At 56.1% G+C, this 17,623-nt stretch overlaps 3 protein-coding genes across 3 annotated transcripts; 2 read left to right on the top strand and 1 right to left on the bottom strand.

Moving 5' to 3' along the window:
* Nucleotides 1–1,220: 1,220 nt before the first annotated feature.
* On the top strand, nucleotides 1,221–6,155 carry ENH_00076550 (hypothetical protein, conserved; the record flags this gene model as incomplete). The annotated part of the gene is made up of 1 exon (XM_013582953.1): nucleotides 1,221–6,155. The coding sequence occupies one exon, from the start codon at nucleotides 1,221–1,223 to the stop codon at nucleotides 6,153–6,155; it is 4,935 nt and encodes a 1,644-aa protein (XP_013438407.1).
* A 1,409-nt stretch (nucleotides 6,156–7,564) lies between these two features.
* ENH_00076540 (hypothetical protein, conserved) lies at nucleotides 7,565–11,618 on the top strand (the record flags this gene model as incomplete). Its single annotated transcript, XM_013582952.1, has 7 exons — nucleotides 7,565–7,755; nucleotides 7,993–8,246; nucleotides 8,445–9,551; nucleotides 9,957–10,100; nucleotides 10,521–10,594; nucleotides 10,840–10,936; nucleotides 11,503–11,618. 7 exons carry the CDS (start codon nucleotides 7,565–7,567, stop codon nucleotides 11,616–11,618), a joined length of 1,983 nt encoding a protein of 660 aa, XP_013438406.1.
* Nucleotides 11,619–12,729: 1,111 nt separating this feature from the next.
* On the bottom strand, nucleotides 12,730–16,840 carry ENH_00076530 (hypothetical protein, conserved; the record flags this gene model as incomplete). Its single annotated transcript, XM_013582951.1, has 4 exons — nucleotides 12,730–12,782; nucleotides 13,039–13,285; nucleotides 13,586–13,894; nucleotides 14,267–16,840. 4 exons carry the CDS (start codon nucleotides 16,838–16,840, stop codon nucleotides 12,730–12,732), a joined length of 3,183 nt encoding a protein of 1,060 aa, XP_013438405.1.
* Between the last annotated feature and the right edge of the window lie 783 nt (nucleotides 16,841–17,623).

Here is a 17,623-nt window from a genome sequence, read left to right as displayed (position 1 = left end):
CTGTTGCAACTGCTGCAGCCCCTTACGGTCACGAGCCCCATGGGTTGACCTGCGTCGTAATGGCTGCGCGAAGATGCCTTCATACGCACAAGAAATACCGCCGAGTGCTTCTGAAGAGTAATGAAGTCTGCCTACATGATATGTGCATGAAGGCCATAGAAAATCGCATTATTCAGTTCGTCTTCCTCACGTGAGCCACAAATCAAGCTACCTTTCACAGCTGGTAAGCCAGGGGGGTTGGCCTCTTTCCTCCAAGCCCCAATTAGGTATGTACTTATAGTTCATGCAGACTCTTGTGGTGATAATCATGGGCGCAGCTGAGCGTAATAGCTGCAGGAGCTACATGGAGCCAGCTGTGCCAACCTGCCCGTGGGGAACCGCAACCGTTAGAGCACTGTTTGCGCAACAGTGGAACGCCAAATAGGACAGAGATTTCATGCATTGCGTTAGACATCAGTTTTAATATCTGAAGCTTTTTGTCACAGCCCAGAACACCCTTCATTCGGCCCAGCTGCCGTGAAGGCCAGGGCCCTTTTCTCTTGCTGCTGCTTGTGCTGATGTTGGCTGTGTGCAGGACTGCTTGCACAACGGGCCCTACCGGTAGTCTGGACTTGCGCCTGTTCCTTAGCAGAATGTGTGAACTTTAGTTTTATATCATAGTATATAGTTGTAGAGCTTAATTTGATTGTCAAGTGAGACGTGCAAATGCACGGAAAGGCATAGGGCATCTAGGGCAGGACCGCACGTTCTACTTCGGTCGTCAGTTTACGGCCCGTCTGAGACGTAGCAACAGCCCTATAGGGCTGTCCTAACTGTTATATTCGCTTCTGTGCAAATTTATTTCATACTCTCTCTTGCAGATGCAAACATGAGCTAAGTTCCCCTTGTCTCTCGCGCCTCGGGCTGTTGCTGAGCAATCACAGCGTTGGAGGAGCGCTGGCTGCAGTCTCATCTCTCTCCACTGTCGCTGCGGCTTTATCAGGTGCACTGGCATGCAGCAGCTGTTGTTGTGAGCGCCTTGGCAGCAACAGAAGCTGCGGCAGCCTCGACCAAAGCGGCACCGACGTTGTTGCAGATCTGCCTATTTCTGCCTCAGGAGGGCCGTGCAACTAGAGTGTTGTATTATCTCATCTTTTGTTGTCTTCATAGAGAGCTCAAAAGGAACGCGGACAGCCATTAGGGCGCGACACGGGGGGGAGCCCCGATACCCCCGTGCGCCCATGTCACCGCCTCAGCAGCATGAGCCGCAGCCGCAGCAACGTCAGCCGAAGGAAGGGCAACAGCGGGAGAAAGTAGTCGAATCTATCAGCCAGCATGAACCATCAAGGCTCCCTCCGGCTGTCGACGGTACGGCCGAGCCGGGAAGGCCAGCTCGATCCGGTTCTTGCGGCCTGGAGCCGCACCAGCCACAGCAGCAGGAGCCTCAGCACGAACTGAAGCAACAGCAGGGCGGGCGGGATGCACAAGAAGCCGACAAGGGCGAGCGTCTACTTGCTGCGCCTCAGCGACAAGAAGAAGAGGCAGCAGTGCTGCAGGTCCCCTGCGTGCGGGTGCCCCCGCCCTCCGGAGGCGGCTCAGTTGTGGTAGATGTGGCGGTTCTGGGCAGCAGCATCTCCAGCACCCTCATCTGTGCGGCTCTGAGCCGCAGGGGCCTACACTGTTTGCTTTGCGAGCCCTCTTGGTCCTATGGGGGCCCCCACCGCAGCATGCGCTTCGAGGAGCTGCTGAACTGGGTGCACGGCTGGACCTCTAACGGGGGCCCCCAGAGGCCCTCTTCGGGGCCAGATGATGAAGAGAGGCGACAAACGCGGAAGAAGGGACTGCCGCCCTGCCCTTGCAGCTGCCACGACTTGGAGACGGAGCAGCTGGCTCCCAGTAACTCGTGCGGCGCTGCCGCTGAAGAAGCTTTAAGGGCAGAAAATGGGGGCCCTCCGGACGGCGTGTATGGGGCCCTCAGTGGCGGAGCTCAGGAGCGTGCTCAGGAGGGCCCCCAAGGGGCTCCTTGTTCTCCTGTCGCTGCGAGGCCCCGGCTGCAGCCGCCACAGGAGGACTGGGGCAGCTCCTCCAGCAGCTCTCTAGGACTCGCACGGCTGCTGCACGCCACCTCCAGCAGCTGCAGGAGCAAGAGGAGAGATATTCAGGAGCAGAGATGTCTGCTGCGTGACGGGGAGGGCAAGCGACCCAGCCCAGACTGTGTAGTCCCGGTTGAGGCATCTTGGCCATTTGAGAGGAATGGGGAAGGCCCTTCAGTTGGGCCCTCTCCATTCCTTTCAAATGGGCAAGGCCCATCAAGGGGACCCCTCGGGGGCCCCTGTGAAGCCCCTCCTGAAGGCCCCTCCACGGGCCTTCAGGAGGACCCATTTGAAAATCGATGGTATTCTTTTGGGCCTTTTTTGGAGCCCGCGGAGGCCCCCACGGGCGAGGAGGCCCTTGAGGAGGGAGAGGGGGAGACAGAAGGAGAAACAGAAACAGATGCTAGCAGCACTGACTCTGCCTCTACAGATGCCACTGCAGAGACAACTTACACAGCCACCACGAGCAGCACTACGGACACCATAGAGACGCATAGAACTGCCCGGCAAACGCCTAGACCCCCTCCGTTTTTGCAGCCGGCAGCTTCTCCTGCGGCTTCGGCAGCAGGAGCCGCTGCAGCACCTGCCGCTGCGCCGCCGGCTGCGGCGCCGCCTGCAGCATCGCCTGCAGCAGGACCTCGCGCTGCAGCAGCACCTGCTGGTGCAGCGGCAGCGGCGACGGGGCATTGGGGATCGGGACCCCTGAGTAGCCCATTGCCATCACTGCAGCGCGCCGTTGGAGATTCTCCTGCTGCAGAGACCCCGCAGCAGTCCCAGCAGCCGTTGCCTCCGCAGCAGCCGTTGCCTCCGCAGCCACAGCAGCAGTTACTGCAGCTCCAGCAAGGTTCAAACACGCACGTAGATCCCCTGACTGCAACGCTGCATCTGCAAAGGCTTCCCGAGACGCCGCTGGCTGAAGCCGGCGCCGACCGCAGCAGCAGCCCCCAGGCCTCTCCCTTCTCGACAGGCTACGCAGCAGCAGATGGTCACTCGATGGAGCTGCCTGAAGCTGGGGAAGCAGCAGCAGCAACGGCAGAAACGGCGGACGTGGGTTTGACGGAGGCGGTGGAGGTCGCAGCAGCCGAAGCAGCGACTGCAGCGGCCCAAGCTGCGACTGCAGCCGCAGCAGCAGACGCAGCAGACGCAGCGGCAGCTGCTGGAGAGCCTCCTGGAAGCGTCGAGGCCCAGAGACTGCAGATGAGACACGAACTGATGACTGAGAGCCCCCGTTTCCTCATAGACCTGATGCCCAAGTGTATATACACCTCGAGCGACACTGTGGATGTGCTGCTCGAAAGCGGCGCAGCAAAGTATTTGGAGTTCAAGACATGTGATGGCTCTGTCCTTACGGCAGAGCTGCTGCTGCAGCAGCAGCAAGATGATGATGCGCCGCAGGCGCCGCTCGCTAATTCCCAGCAACAACAGCAGCAGCAACAACAAAACGCGTCCGCAACCCCTGCTGCTTCGGAAGTTGGAGGCATAACTGCCCCCACAGCAGCAGAGTCTGCTGCTGCTGGAGTGCGGGCTCCCTCAGTCGCGGTGCCCCAAGTTTCCGGGCAGTTGGTAGGAGGGGGTGATGTGTCCTTGGGGGGACATTTGGGGTGCTTCTGTGCAAATGAGAAGATCGTCTTAGAGGCCACACCAATGAGTAAGGGCCAAATATTTCAGTCGCAGCTGCTTTCTCTTGGGGAGAAGCGAGCCCTGATGAGATTTGTTGCTGCTGCGGGCGCCCCTTCTCCCACTACCGTTAGTGCCCCCTTCGCATCTGCTGCACATTGGATGCCTGAAGGACAGCAGCACCCTGCGGCTGGAAGGTCACGGGGCGAGCCGTCCGGCAAGCCTCCCATGGCGGCGCCTTCCGATGGAAAAGCAGCTTTGCCAGCAGCAAATGGCGCTGCAGCAGGTGCTGCACCAGCGATGAGCGAGGAAGGCGATTGCTGGGACTGCTATTTAGAGCAGCAGGGACTTAACACTCACCTTCGGCGGCTGGTGACGTACGGAGTGTGCCTATGTGACAAGCCGCTGCTCCCCACAGCCGCAGCACCCGCAGCAGCAGCAGCAGCAGCAGGGACGTGCACGGGTGAGCACGTTAGCCGGTGGAGTGTTCGAGAAGGCCTGAGCCGTTTGCAGCTGTTTGTTTCTGGCTGTGGGCTCTACGGCTGCAGAGGGGCGCCTTTGCTGTACCCTCTTTACGGATCAGGGGATCTGCCCCAGGCCTTCATACGTGCTGCCGCGCTCAGTGGGGCCCTGTGCATGCTGGGCGCCGCCGTGCAGCGCCTGCAGTTTATTTCGCCCCCCGCACAACCGCAAGCTCAGCAGCAGCAGCACCAACAGCAGCATCAGCAGCAACAGCAGCTGGAGTTGCAGCGAGAGTTAGAGGGTGACAGCGATGAGGACATCGAAAAGCTGGCCGAAGTCCTGCAGCGCACCAGCAGTTGCATGGTGCTCCACTGCAGCAACGGAGAAAGAGTGGTTACGAAGCTGCTCCTGTACGAGAGTGGTTGCCTGCCGGCACCTCAGGGGAAGCCGCTGCTCCTCAGGAAGCAAGCCCAAGCGTTCTATCACTCTGTCCCTTGCAGAAAGCCTCAGAAGCAGCAGCAGCAGCAACAGGGCAGCCAGCTCATAGTTAGTGTGGATGCAGAAGAACCAAAAGGCACTGTGGAAGCAACAATTGCTGGAGAAGCAACTGCAGGGGCAGAAGCAGCGCCCGCACCAGCAGTAGACGTAGCGGAAAGCCGAGCAACTGCAGCTGAGGCCCCAGTGAAAGAAGCAGGAACCTCCGCAACAGCCACAGAAGCAGCAGAAGCGGCAGCAACAGCAGCTGCTGGAGGCAACGGCTGTGAGCGAGAAGCGGGAGGCGGAGACACAGAAACAGCGCTGTCTTGCTGCCGGCTGCTGGCAGTTTGTACTGAGCCTGTTTTAGGCGGCCCTGGCTTTAGAATGAGTGTTGTTGTAACGCATGCACCATGCGACGACATGCTGTCTCCCGCCACTGCTGCTGGTGTAGGTACTGATGCTGATGGCAACAGCAGCCTGCACAGCGGCAGCAACAGCAGTAGGATTGCTGAGGCGGAGTTGCCTGTGCATGTGATGCAGACAGATGCATCAAGTGCTGTTGCTCCGAAAGGTTATTTCCTGCTGCACCTATCTCACGTGTTCTCTGGAGCAGTGCGGTGCTTCAGCGACGCGCTGCCGGAACAGCAGCAGCAGCAACGGCAGCAGCAGCTTTCTCCTTCGGCAGTCACAGGCGGGACTGCCGCTTGCGGTTGTTGCAGCAACGGGGCTGGCCGTGGGAGGTGTGCAGGTGGTGGGAGCCAGGAGACTGCTTCATTGCAGGGTGTATGTACAGCGTCGTGTGGCTGTGGGGCTGAAGTGCATTGCTGCGCCGTGCTGCTGCGGGTGCTCAAGGGCCTCCTGCGCTCGGCGGGGGGCCTGCGGACATGTTACTTCCTATGCGCATTTCGATATAACCAACACGTTGCAACAGCAGCAGCAGCAGCAGCAGCAGCAGCGATGCCGCTGAAGCTCCCTGCCTCATTTTCAGAGGAGAGGCGGAAGCAACAGCAGCAGCAGCAGCCGAACTCTCACGCTACCGATAAGCCGGTTGGGGCCGCCGAGCACAAGACTGCAGAAGCGGCTTCGGTAAACTCAGATGAGTCCACAGCTGTGCCGACAGCCGCTGCAGGCGAAGCGGCAACAGTAGAGTGTGTGGAACAAGTGTGTGCCGAGAAAGAGGACCCTGAGCTGCTCTTGCTGTCTGCGGTCAACAAGAGGGACCGCAGGGAGGCCGTATTGTCTGCTGAGACGGCACCATGTGGGGTGCTGTCTTTACCAGATGCATGCGCTTCCCCATGTTTCCCGCTGTTGCAGGAGTGTGAGGGGGCGCGCCTTATGGTTCAAGCACTTCTGCGGGAAAAGCTGCAAGCTCAGCAGCTAGTGGGCAAGGGCCCTCAGCAGGAGCCAGGCGATAAGGATCCGGAGGAGCAGCACCTAGATTCAACATATGAACAGCTGACGGATCTCATAGAATCCTCGCAGCAAGCATCTGCAGCAGCAGCAGCTACCACTCCACTATCAACATGAACGCAGTGCTGCCAGAAGGCGCTGGACATTGTGCCCAGACCATGCTATTTCGCTCATCGTGAAGATTCCTCCGCCTTTGCAGTGGCTCAACGACAGTCTAGGCAGAGAGGCCTCCTAAGCAGGCCCCCTGCCAGGCACATGAGTGAGGGGGCTCCCTAAGAGGCTTCTTTACCATGTAGGTGCTTGAAGCGGCTCCTTCCGGGGCCTGGAGACATTTTCAAAGTGCTGTGATGAAGTGTGCGAGCACTCCGCAGCAGACCCGAAACTGTGAGGAGCCCAGAAGAGCTCCGCCTAGGAAACGCTTTTACCTTTCATGCGTATTTATGCACGTTTTTGGACTCGCGTATTTATGCGTATATCCGTATGCGCCGGTAGATACACACCGTCCGCCCTGGCGCTGATCTTTATTTCATCTTTTTTGTGTATACCACGTGCTTATCTGTAGATGAACCTGGCCACGGCCGCTTGCCTGTTTTCTTTGGCAACACGGACTGCCAGGGTGGCTGGCTGCAGCAGGCTTCTGCACAGCAGCCCTCCCACACAATGCTAGTGGGAGGGACGACTGCTACAGCCAGTTCCTGCTGCAGCCAGTTGCCACGCTGTGGCTAGCTGCACTTTTCGGTTTCGAAGAAGCCAAGGAAACATACAAACAGGTGGTCGTGGTTAGGTACATCTAGAGACCTCGTAGTTGTCATACGTGGCAGAGCGGCAGTAGGCAGACACTATTGTCTGGCTAGCCGTGGCTAGCTGGCCACACAGACTCCAGACGCGCGCAGGAGCGGTGGCGAGCACGTTGACTGCTGAGGCACAGGCTTCCTCAAGTACAGCATGCACCTAAGCTTCTAGTTCTGTTCCTGGTCTTATGGGGCCTTAGGGACCGCGCCAGCGACTGCTGGCAAGTCTCCTGGCCCCAGCTAGTTCAACCTCAATTCATAGCATTTTGGGGATGCATCAAAGTCGTTTCTCGACTGGCAACAAATAATGCACAAGCTGCTGGGAAGAAACCACAAGAGAGCTTCCAAACGAGGCACCATCGAGCCAGCAGGGCCCCAATAGCGGGGACGCCATTCTTCCGCGCCCGCTACAGGCTTTCTAGGGCTTATTCAAAAACATAATTGGAAAAACGCCCATTTTATACTGCTGGGCTAGGGTATTGACTTTCATCCCCGTCGTAGAGCCCCTTGCCTGCTCTGCGTATTCTTTGGGTGGGCCCCGAGGCTTCCACAACCGCCGATCCATGCTCTTTCAGAAGCTCTTTCAGAAGCACCCGAGGTGCCTGGAGCACCGGTGTAAAGAAAGCACTTTTTGAAGATATCTAGGACAGGAGCTGTCCCCGGCACCTGCAAGTGCAGGGCAGCAAGAGGGGCTAGCCTGCGGTGAGGCGCACGGTGTCTTCTTCTTCGTCACGCATGCAGGCCCTCGTGGAGAGCTCCCAATCTAGTGGGGGCACAACACAAGCGCCTGAGGGCTCTTCAGACGCCGGTGCCCACCCTTTACCCGAGGTCCCTCCGAATCTTCAAGGAACAGGCAAAAGTCAACTTCTTGAGGTACCAAACGTGGCAATAGCTGCGGTAGAGATCCCGGGGAAGGCCAAGAGGCGGTACGTCACAGTACAAGTGCTGCTGCGGCGGTTTCTGCTGCTTAGCTTGATGCCGCTCCAGGGTTGTTTCGTCGCAGCGTTGTACGCCGGCTGCCAGTGATCCTGCAGCTACACCTCGAGTTGTTAAATCGGTCATGTTTGCCGCACTCCTGCTGTTGCTGCTGATTCTGTTGCTGCTGTTGCTGCTGCCACAGCTGGATGTCGGTCTTGCCATTTCTTCTTGGCTCGCTGCTGCAGATCAACTGTGATTCGCATACTCGGGGGGTGCGAGGCTGCTTCCCGAGGAGTGGCATGTGGGGACCGTGGGGAGCCCCTAATACTGAGGCTAGGGTGTAGTAGCAACAGCAGCAACAGCAGCAGCAGCAGATGGGGGCAGATACCTGCTTGTCGGCAAAGCGCAGCAGGCATTCTGGTGCGCCGGAGGGTCCGGAAGTCAGGCGCTGTAGAGTTTGAGACCGTAGGCAGAGTGATACAGCGCCACGTTTTCACCGGTAGGACGAACTGCTGCTGTTGCTGCAGTTGGCGCTAACGTTGCTGCTGGCACTGCAGCTGCCCCTGGAGAGCGAGCTGCCTGCGGCACGCCGAATACCACGGATACATCCCCGCAGCAGCAGCTGCTGCACTTGCTGCGGTGGCCGCTGCAGCGGCTGCTGTCAGTGTGACTACTACTGCTGCTGCGCTGCATGCAGGCCTCGCCGACTTCTACTTCGTGCCGCCGCCCGGTCACCGCGGCGAAGAGTCTTTCGAGGCTCAAGTGGTGGCAGAGGCGCAGCGCGCATGCAGCGGCAACGTAAGCAATACGCAGGAGCCCCCATACATACCGCCTCCCTTCTTCTGCAAAGGCCAGGCACCATTTCCATACAAAATTGAGGCCCCGCCGGCCCCTACATTTGCTGCGGAAGCTCCACGAGAGTCGCCTACCGAGCAGCAGCAGCAACACCAACAGCAAGACCGCCAACGGTTACATCAGCAGCGAGACCAGCTGCTGCTGCAGCCGGAAGTGCATGTTGACGTCGAAAAGCAGCAGCAGCAGAAAGAGTCTCCTCAAGAGTTCCCTTCCCCGAGACATGCCAGCAGCAGCATTTCTGCAACACAACCCGCGACGGCAGATGCAGAAATAGAAAACGCAGCGCAAACAGAAGAAGATGAAGCAACAGCAGCAGGAACAGCCGGGGCAGTACAAGCAAGGCTGCTAACAGCACCGGCATCAGCAAGATCACAAACGAAGACAAATGAAGAAGGAGGCGCCTCAAGCATACTGGAGAGTGACAAAATTACCCTCGGAGCTGCTGCAAAGGCTGCAGCTGCAAGAGCAGCGGGGACTAGAGGACATCGAGCACCCCGTTTTGTTCCTTCGCTACCAGCAGCAGCAACAACAACAACCGCAACGAAAGCTGCAGAAACAGCAGAAGCAGCAGCAGCAACAACAGGGAAACTAACGGAGCAAGTACCCCAATCATCGGTCATTTCTGATGCTGCACCGCTAGACGCAATTGACCCCGCGCGAAGTGGACGCCAAGATGGTGAAGATGCAGCTGCCGTTGCTGGTGCTGCTGCTGCTGCAGAACAGGGAAGCGCAGAAGCAGTAGCAGCAAGTTCTTCAGAGTCAGCACGGGAATTGACGTCAGACGCGGCCACCTTTTCCAAGAGCTACCAGGCAGGTCCATCAACAGTAACTGGGAGCAGCAGCAGCAGCAACAACAAAGATGACAGCACCGCATTTAATGCTGTCGGCCGCATAGGCGATGAACAGCTCCCCGTGGCACCCCCTCCCGCAGCAGCTAGGGCCTTTGCAGGTGTGTTTCTGGCAGGCGTGTGCTGCGGTAGCTGCTGCTGTTCAGCATTGCTGTTGTTGTGGCTGTTAGTTTTTCCCCTGCTGCTGCTGCTACCTCCATTGTAAGTGCTATGGCTACAGTTGTTTATGCTGTTGTTGATGGTACATTTGCTGCTGTACTGCAGCGGCGGATTTCTGTTGGTTCCGTGGCTGATGCTGCTGCTACTGCGGCTGCTGCAAGTGGTGTTGTTCTTGCTGCAGCTATCGGCTCAGCAGGCTGCGGGCAATGCAATAATTGCCTTTACTCTAGACTTATGGATCATGGTATCCACACTGTTCGTTCTTGTGCTGCAGCTGCTGCTTCTGCTCCAGCCGTTGCTGCTATATGCTGTGCGTAGTAAAGCTTGTTCATGTTGCTGCTCTGCAGACCGCAGCTTGCTGCTGGCCCTCGAAGAACTGCTGCAGAAACAGCCCGTATGGCTTAGACCTTCTTTAGATGCACATCTGCCACCCACATACACGGCATGGAGAAAGAAGCCTGCCTATGCCAAGACATGCTTCTTATTTGCAGGTACCTGCTGAAGCTGACGCTGCTGCAGGAGCTTCTGATGTTGCTGGTGCTGGTGTTGTTTCTACTGCTACAGTTGCTTTTTGCTGTTAAGTGAGGGGCTACAAAAGCTGTTGGCGCTGCGGTGTTGTTTCAATTGCTTGTTCTTGTGCACGATGCGCTAAATGTGAGCGTCTGGAAACCAAATTGAGGGATGCAGGTCCAGTGGGAATAGTTGGTCTAGAAATCACCGGAAAATGGCCATGATGTAGCAACAGCGATAAAGTGCTTATCTGGTATTTGGCGTGGATCGTGCTGTGTTACGGTTGCACTTATAAGGACCTGCTAAAGGCTCAGCGACGACGTATGCAGCAGTAGCAGCAATGGCCGCATCAATAAACGCCTCAGGAAAACTGTATCCCTGTGATATATCTTGCTTGTCAGATGGGCCTTTCCGTGGCTGTCTCTGCCGGCTCGGCTATGATCCTCGAAAAGACCCTGAGAGCCGCCACTACCAGGTGAAGCCTAGACCCAAAATCCCAGGTTCTAGACCCTGAACCCGAAGCGTTTCCCTAAGCACTTGCGTAGTTGTTTAGTTCTGAACGTTAAGATCTGATTTTGTAGGTGAAGGCCGGTGAAACTAGTTTGTTGGCGGATCTCCAAACACCAGGCAGGCACCAGACTTCAAGCCCAGGGCTGGCTATTGTAGAAATATTTTTGTGCTTCTCATGCATTGCGTATGCTGCTTGCTCATATGCCACAGACAATTGACTTCAGAGACCCTTTTTTCCGTTCTACCAACTGGAAAGCTGCCGCTGCAGGAGGGGGCCCTCCGCCGAGCTCGGGTCAGCAGCAGCGAGGTGAGACCGGCGATTCACAAGGTCCTTACGGATGTTCTGCTCAGCATTGCCGTATACAGCACTGCAGCAGTTGGTGACATTGAAAGCAACGTCAACGAGAGTAGTACTAACTGCAAGAGCCACAACATCAGCGGCATCACTTGGTGCAGCTACAGGGGCAACAGCACCCACAGAGCTGCAGCTGCATCGTTGCGTACCGTTATTTGATGTGCGTATTGCCACGTGTCCTGCAGAGGATGCATTTTTAGTCCCTCCTTCTCGCCCCTCCCAGGTATATCAACTCTGTGCCATTCAAGATGCCGATATTCGTCAGCTTCTGCAAGAGGCCCCAGTGCTGCCAACTTTTAGCAACGAGACAGGCAAGGCCAAGTTCTGCTGCTGCTACTGCTGATTCTCTGTCCGACGCGTTTTGTTGGTCTTACCGCATGCATTGGTGCTGCTGGAACTAGTGTGGCCGCTTCTGCTGGCGCTGCGGCAATCCAGAAGCTCTTCTGGCTGTTGAAGCCCCTTCTGCGGGCTTGGAGAGGTGCGGTTGGACAGCTGTGCAGAACTTTACTGTCTTGCAGGATGGCTTCACAAAGACACCCTTAAAACACTTCGTGCCCTCATGTCACTCAAAAGCAGGCGCATGCGTTCGGGGGAGAGCGACCAGCCGCATCAGCAGCCTCGTCTGCAGGGGTAGGAGCACCAGCAACGAGAAGTTGCTGTGAGAAGTTCGCCGTGTTGGCCTCCAGTTTCGCCGATGGAATTTCTTATGAGTCGCTCGTGCTGCCTTTTAAGACCAGCATATTGAGCCGCAGCTGCATAGTTGATGGGAGCAGCAGTAAAGCTCTAAAATATGAGCATTCTCTGCAGTGACGACGCAACGCCATGCGCAGACTGGCCCTCTTTAGTTGGCATTCTCTAGTAAATCTTTGCGCGGGTTTCCATCTCCTAATCGCATAGTTTTTTTTTATTGTGGTGGAGGCCAACACTACTTAAGAGGCGCATTGGGGAGCTCGTTCACGGAGCCTCGCTTCTTGTGTTTCTCCAGTCAACTTGTCCGTAGTTGTCTGCTATGCTATTCGAGAATTAGAATGGACAAGACAGAAAAAGAGCAAGACTAAACGGGGAGACAAGAACCACAGAAGTGATGAATTTTGAAGACACAAGACAAAAGACAAGAGATGAGCGAATGCAATGGACAGGCTAAGAGAACACTTGGCGGGCTAGGAATACATTTCCCTGCAGCGTGAGTGGCGTATAGGCATTTACGTTTTGAAAGAAAGATGGGAAAGCAAGCGGGAAGATACACTGGGAGACATACGCACAGAGGACCCAGACTCAGATGTATCTACGCTGTCTTTAAGGCGCTTTCCGAGACTTAATGGGGATCTCCTCGGCCTGTAGACTGCATAACGGTCGGACTATAGTGCAAAACGTCTTGTTCTCTTCAGTTCATCCAATGCTTATTTTCTGTCCACACTGACGTCCTTGTTGGTCCCTCGCGCACTCAAGCACAAGTAGAAACAAAAATAAGGCGCAGACCCAAAGACAAACGGAGTAATACAACTGGCACGGACAAAGGCAAATATTGACACAAACTTTTACCGAATTACGAGACAAAAGCATGCACTGCGGTAAACCGTAGGAAATTTGTACACGCAGCTCTCCGGCATTATCAGCAGCAGGCCAACTCGCGAAGATCTCTGCGGCTACAGGCTGGTTTTGTCGTGTAGTTAAAAAGCAGCAGCCGTGGCTGCAGCAGGCGCTGCTGCTGCTCCTTTTGCTTCGGCTTCCAATTCTGGCTAGCTTCACTCTCCAAGGATCCAGTAACCGTGGCCAACGGGACATTTGTAGTACTTGCCTGCGGCAAGAAACGCAGCCACGGTCACCAAAAATAACAAACCTCGCTGCCAGAAGCTGTTCACACTGCAAATGCTGAGAGATTCCCTTTGCGTAAGTGCCGGCCTGTTGCTAGCAAGCCGCGTCTGAGGCCTCAAAAGGAGACCCGATTGACACATTGGCGTAGAAGCGTGCGAAAGTGTTCGTGCTTGACGTTTAGGCTTCAGGCTATTGGGCTTAGGATCTAGGGTCTACGCTTCCTTCGGGCTTGGCCTGACCGGATTGAATATCAAAGTAGCCGATGAGCTGAGAGGAGAAGAGACCTTCCTTGGGGTTTGGAAACCCTGACGGCACGATCTCATAAGTGGGGCTTGTGATATCGGGTGTAGGAATAAGGGGCTGAGGCTGCGTGCAGCAGCTGCGGGAGACGCCCAGAGTGAAATCGCCCTCTGAAATCACGCCCACCAATTTGCCGCAGACAGAAACCGCTAGACGCAGCATGCGGTGGTACTCCCTCATCGGAATCTGCGGAGCAACACAGCCCTGAGCTTAGCAGCTTACAGGAACAGGGTGACGAAGGAAGGAACGAAAAGATCAAACAAAGATAATACGCGGGGGAAAAGGAGGCGGGAATGAAAATGGAGGCAGGCACACAGGGACAGACGACGCCGAAAAAGAAACGAATACAGCTGCACAAGCATGCTTACAAACACGCGAAGAGGCGCAAACAAACAACGGAGCCTGAAAGTGAACAGGCGGGATGAGAAACTCAGGAATTTAAAACCTGGAGACAGATACAAACAAGAACAGACAAGAACGGCTGACCTGGTCACTGTTGACCCCGTGCTCCGTCTTGTAGGCCTGCAGTTCTTTAGGAGGTACGAAAGGGCAGACCTTGATGACGTCGTGTATGCTACTGAGGTCTGGAGGCTTCAAAGGCGGTGCATAGGGCTGCTGAGTCTGGTGTATGTACAACTGAACGCGTTTCTCCGCTATGTCTCGAGGCGTTTGCCCAAACACCATCGCCTTTCCGATCACTAGACTGAGGCCATGAGCAATACCCGATGAATTAAAAACTCTAGATGCCGGGGCATCGGCAAACAACGCAAAGATACCCCAAGGATAAAACTGCACCTGCATACAAACCGCAGATCCAATAGCGACATCATTAGCTGCACTGCCGAGAGGTCCAAGCAACAGCAGCAACAGCAGTAGCATCACAAATAGCAACATTACCAGTAGTGTCAGCTGTAACAGCAGCAGCAGAAAGCAGCAGCAGCAGCAGCAGATACAGCTGAATTCGGGCACGAAAATAGCAGCGCAGTGCGACCCCACAGCTTAAAATTGTGAATAGAGAACGGGCAGTAGAGCAGAATGCACGTTGCCCATATTGGAAGCCTTGCCTAGCTTGGCACACATGCGGCTCGAATAAAAAAGAACATAATCCTAAAATTGAAGCTTATGAGCGCACCTTCAATTGTGAATCGGAAAACTTGCCTGTTTGACTGCTCGAGTAAAGAGGCCAGAGGAGACAGCGACTATGGAGGACTGGAAGGCAGAGGACCGCGAGGCTGCCGATGTGAAGGGCCAAGAAGGGACAACGACGTGGCCGTAAGGATGAACGCACACCATATGGAGGCCCTGGAAACTGCTGCAGGTCTTAAGGCGGCAACAGAGGATTCGGTGAGGTGGGATTCGAGCTCGCTGCAGCTGGAGCTGCCTCTGATTTGCAGGGGAACCCTTCCAGGCAGCAGCAGCTGCTGCTGCTGCTGCAATGTCCTCCGCGCCCACAACTGAGCCGGTCCTGTTTGACGCGGCTTGCTCGTCGGTAGCGGACGGCACAGCAGCACCACTAGCAGCTGCAACAGTAGAGGAGAGCTCCCTCTGATTGGCAGTTTCACTCTGGGACACCTGCTTTGAAGTTGGAGAGTCGGCGGCCACTCCACAGGGGCGCAGGAGTCCCCTTGAGGCGGCTCGGGAGGCAGTGGTGACTGCAGCACTGCGTTCTGTGTCCTCAAGTTCTGTGTCAGAGTTGTCTGTCTCGCAGTTGTCGAAGCCGTTGGCCCGTTTCTGCTTCTCGACGGAGGTCCAGGGTACACCGCTGAGTTGGATGTCGAGGTAGTCGCAGGCATTAAGCATTAGAAGCCACTGGAGCTCATCCACCCGGAAGGCTGTGGGAGCCTTCAAAGGCATTTCTGAAAACTGAGCAGCGTGCTGTATGTGCGGGTAGCGGCAACCGTCTACAGCCAACAGCAGTTTTCCTTGGTGCCGGTCCACCGCCAAGTGGAATGGCGCACAGCTGAAGTATTCAACGGCGGATAGGCCGTCAGCAAGACCCTCAACTTGCCCCTCCAGAAAGAGCCTTTCTGATGCGTGGCCACGTAAAGGCGGTGGGCAATCCTGGCATCCTCCACCAGCGGCAGTTGCCGAGATGGCATGAGGGGACCCAGAGCCAGGGCTGCTCTTGTCTGCTTGAAAAACCTCCCGCAGGCGGCGTATGGGGCTCCTTGCGAAACCAGAAGACGCCTGAGGCTTCTGAAACGGCTGTGGTTGCTGCTGCTGGTGCAACTGAGGTGGCCGCAACCTGGAAGCACTACGCTCGAGGCTAAGCGGTGGCGAGGAAGCCGCAGCAGCTTGAATGTTCTCTGTGGCGGGAGATTTTTGGGCTGCATACAACTCGTCTGTGGGGCTCACTTGTGCTCTAGGAGAAGCAGCAACGATGCCCATCTTTCTTACTGCAGCTATCCAGCCCGTGGAAGCAGCAGCAGCAGCAGTCGCTGCTACAGCAGAAGCCGCAGCCACAGCTGCTGCCGCTCCTGCTTGAGCTCCTTTGATAAGCGCCGTCGGGTCCAAGTCAGACGCAGCGGGCCCCCCAGGACTTTCCTGCCATTTTTTCAGGTGTTGCTGCCAGCCAAAGGCGTCACTGCTGTCGTCGTCTCGTCCTCTTGTCAGTTGCCACGGCACTCGTGAAGTGGCCTCTGTAAGGCCCCCACGAGGTCTAGCGGCCGCTTCAGGCCCCCTGATTTCGCCCGCTGTCTCCGCCGGAGTGTCTGCATTTGTGTGCTTAACATAAGGCTTCAGAGGCTCCGGGACCGTTGGGAGGCGGCTGAGCCTCCGGAAACAAGTAGTGCTTCTCTCGCCCCAGGGCAAAGGCCCGAGAGCGCCCCGCTCGTTGGGGTGCACTGCGTAGACGCCATTAAGCTCATCAACCCAAGCTTCTGAGCACCAGAGAAAAAGAGGAAGGTAAACAGGACCACAAGGAATGCACCAGTAGGTGCTATCTGCAAGCATCTGCACGAGTGTCTGCAGCACAAAGGCGGGCCCGCTGAGGTTTAGCGGGTTCTCCCCTTTGAGGTGACTTACGAGGGCTGCAAAGCCCTCAGCTTCCCGAGGCTCAAGCCTTATGGCTCCGCAGGCAGTGGTCCTCGGCTTCAGCGCTCCTAGAGCTCCAACGCCCTCCGGCTCCTGAACTTCCCTTTCTGTTAGGTCCTCCGTGACACGCACCAATCGCGCCAAGAAGGACTCCCGCAGCCTTTCAGATGCTAGCAAAGAACGCGGCAGATGTACCCTCAAATCGTCCAGCGCAAACACCACATCTTGATCAGCGACAGCAGAGGCTAAGGGGCCCGATGATGCTGTTTCTGGCGGCGGAGGCATACTGCTTGCCTCCGCTTCGACACCCGGGCTCTCCGCCACTGGGTCACCAGCATGACCGGCACTACAGGGGGGGGACTCCGGAGAGTGAGCATTGCTGGTAGCATGGGCATTAAGAATCAAGGGCCCATCAGGAGTCAAGCGCCCAAACGATTCAAGAATGGTGGCCTCAGTATCCGGTGACTCAGTGGGGGAACAGGCCCCAGATAAGCAGGAAGACCCAGAAGCTAACGCGTCGAAGGTGGGGACCACACGGCTAAGGTTTCTAAGGGTAGAAGACCGGTGAGAGGGTGTCATACGTGAAGGAGTCTTGAAGGCTTCTCCGGGTGAGTCATCATTGGCATGAGCTCTGTTAGGTCTAGAGGGAGCGATGGAGGTCTCTGCGGTGAGATGTTGTTCGCTTGTGGTGTTGAACTCATTCTCCATAATATTAGAATTCTTCTGCCTATCGTTTTTGATGTTAAGGGTCTGAGTCTAGCGGTTTGCCGGTGGGAGTCGCAGGGTCACTTCAACGCATGGTTGTATTGCTGCCACGCAAGGCAGGAAAGGACAGAAGCAGACGCCAGGTTAAAAAAAAATGTTGAGATTGCACGTAATAGATAGTTATAAATTTTGTAATTAAATTTCACGGGGCGAGGGCCTCCACTGCAACCATAGACACTGCTCAGCACACTCCCCACTGTACCCATTGGTCCTCTGCAGCGGGCCATTGCAAAAGAGTACCTTACCCAGGGACATCCGACACATGCTACATATTGAAATAACCTCCCAAATGACTTAGAAGGAGGAGATTATATAGCAGGAACTCCTATCTTTCCTCAGCTCCAGCCCGCACACTTGTGTTACGTCGGTATACGTGGGGGCTTTGCTCCGACAGCGAACCTCTAACCTCACTAAAAACTGCGAAAAAGCGTGTATCTTATACATAAATGTGTACGGAAATAATTCGGACCAAGCTAAACTCCCAACTGCAGGGCAACACCGACAGCACTAAACTCTCTGTCAGTAGGTTGGGGTTGTGGGTTCTGTGGTACCAGCGGCACGGGAGTGACAAAAGACAACACCTGAAGGTCAACCCGCAACGTACGCCAGTAGCGCCACACCCTCCAAAGGCTCTAACAGGCTAAGGCCGCAGTAGTTTCAGGAGGCCTACGAGCCTCAATAGCCTCAGCGGCAAAAAGAGCTGTGACTATATTCGGGGCATCAGGG

Source organism: Eimeria necatrix, genomic scaffold (genome assembly GCF_000499385.1).
Source record: "Eimeria necatrix Houghton genomic scaffold, Enh_scaff79, whole genome shotgun sequence".
NCBI classification, from domain to species: Eukaryota; Apicomplexa; class Conoidasida; order Eucoccidiorida; family Eimeriidae; genus Eimeria; species Eimeria necatrix.
Note: the sequence above shows the minus strand (reverse complement) of the source record. Positions and strands in the feature narration are given on the sequence as shown.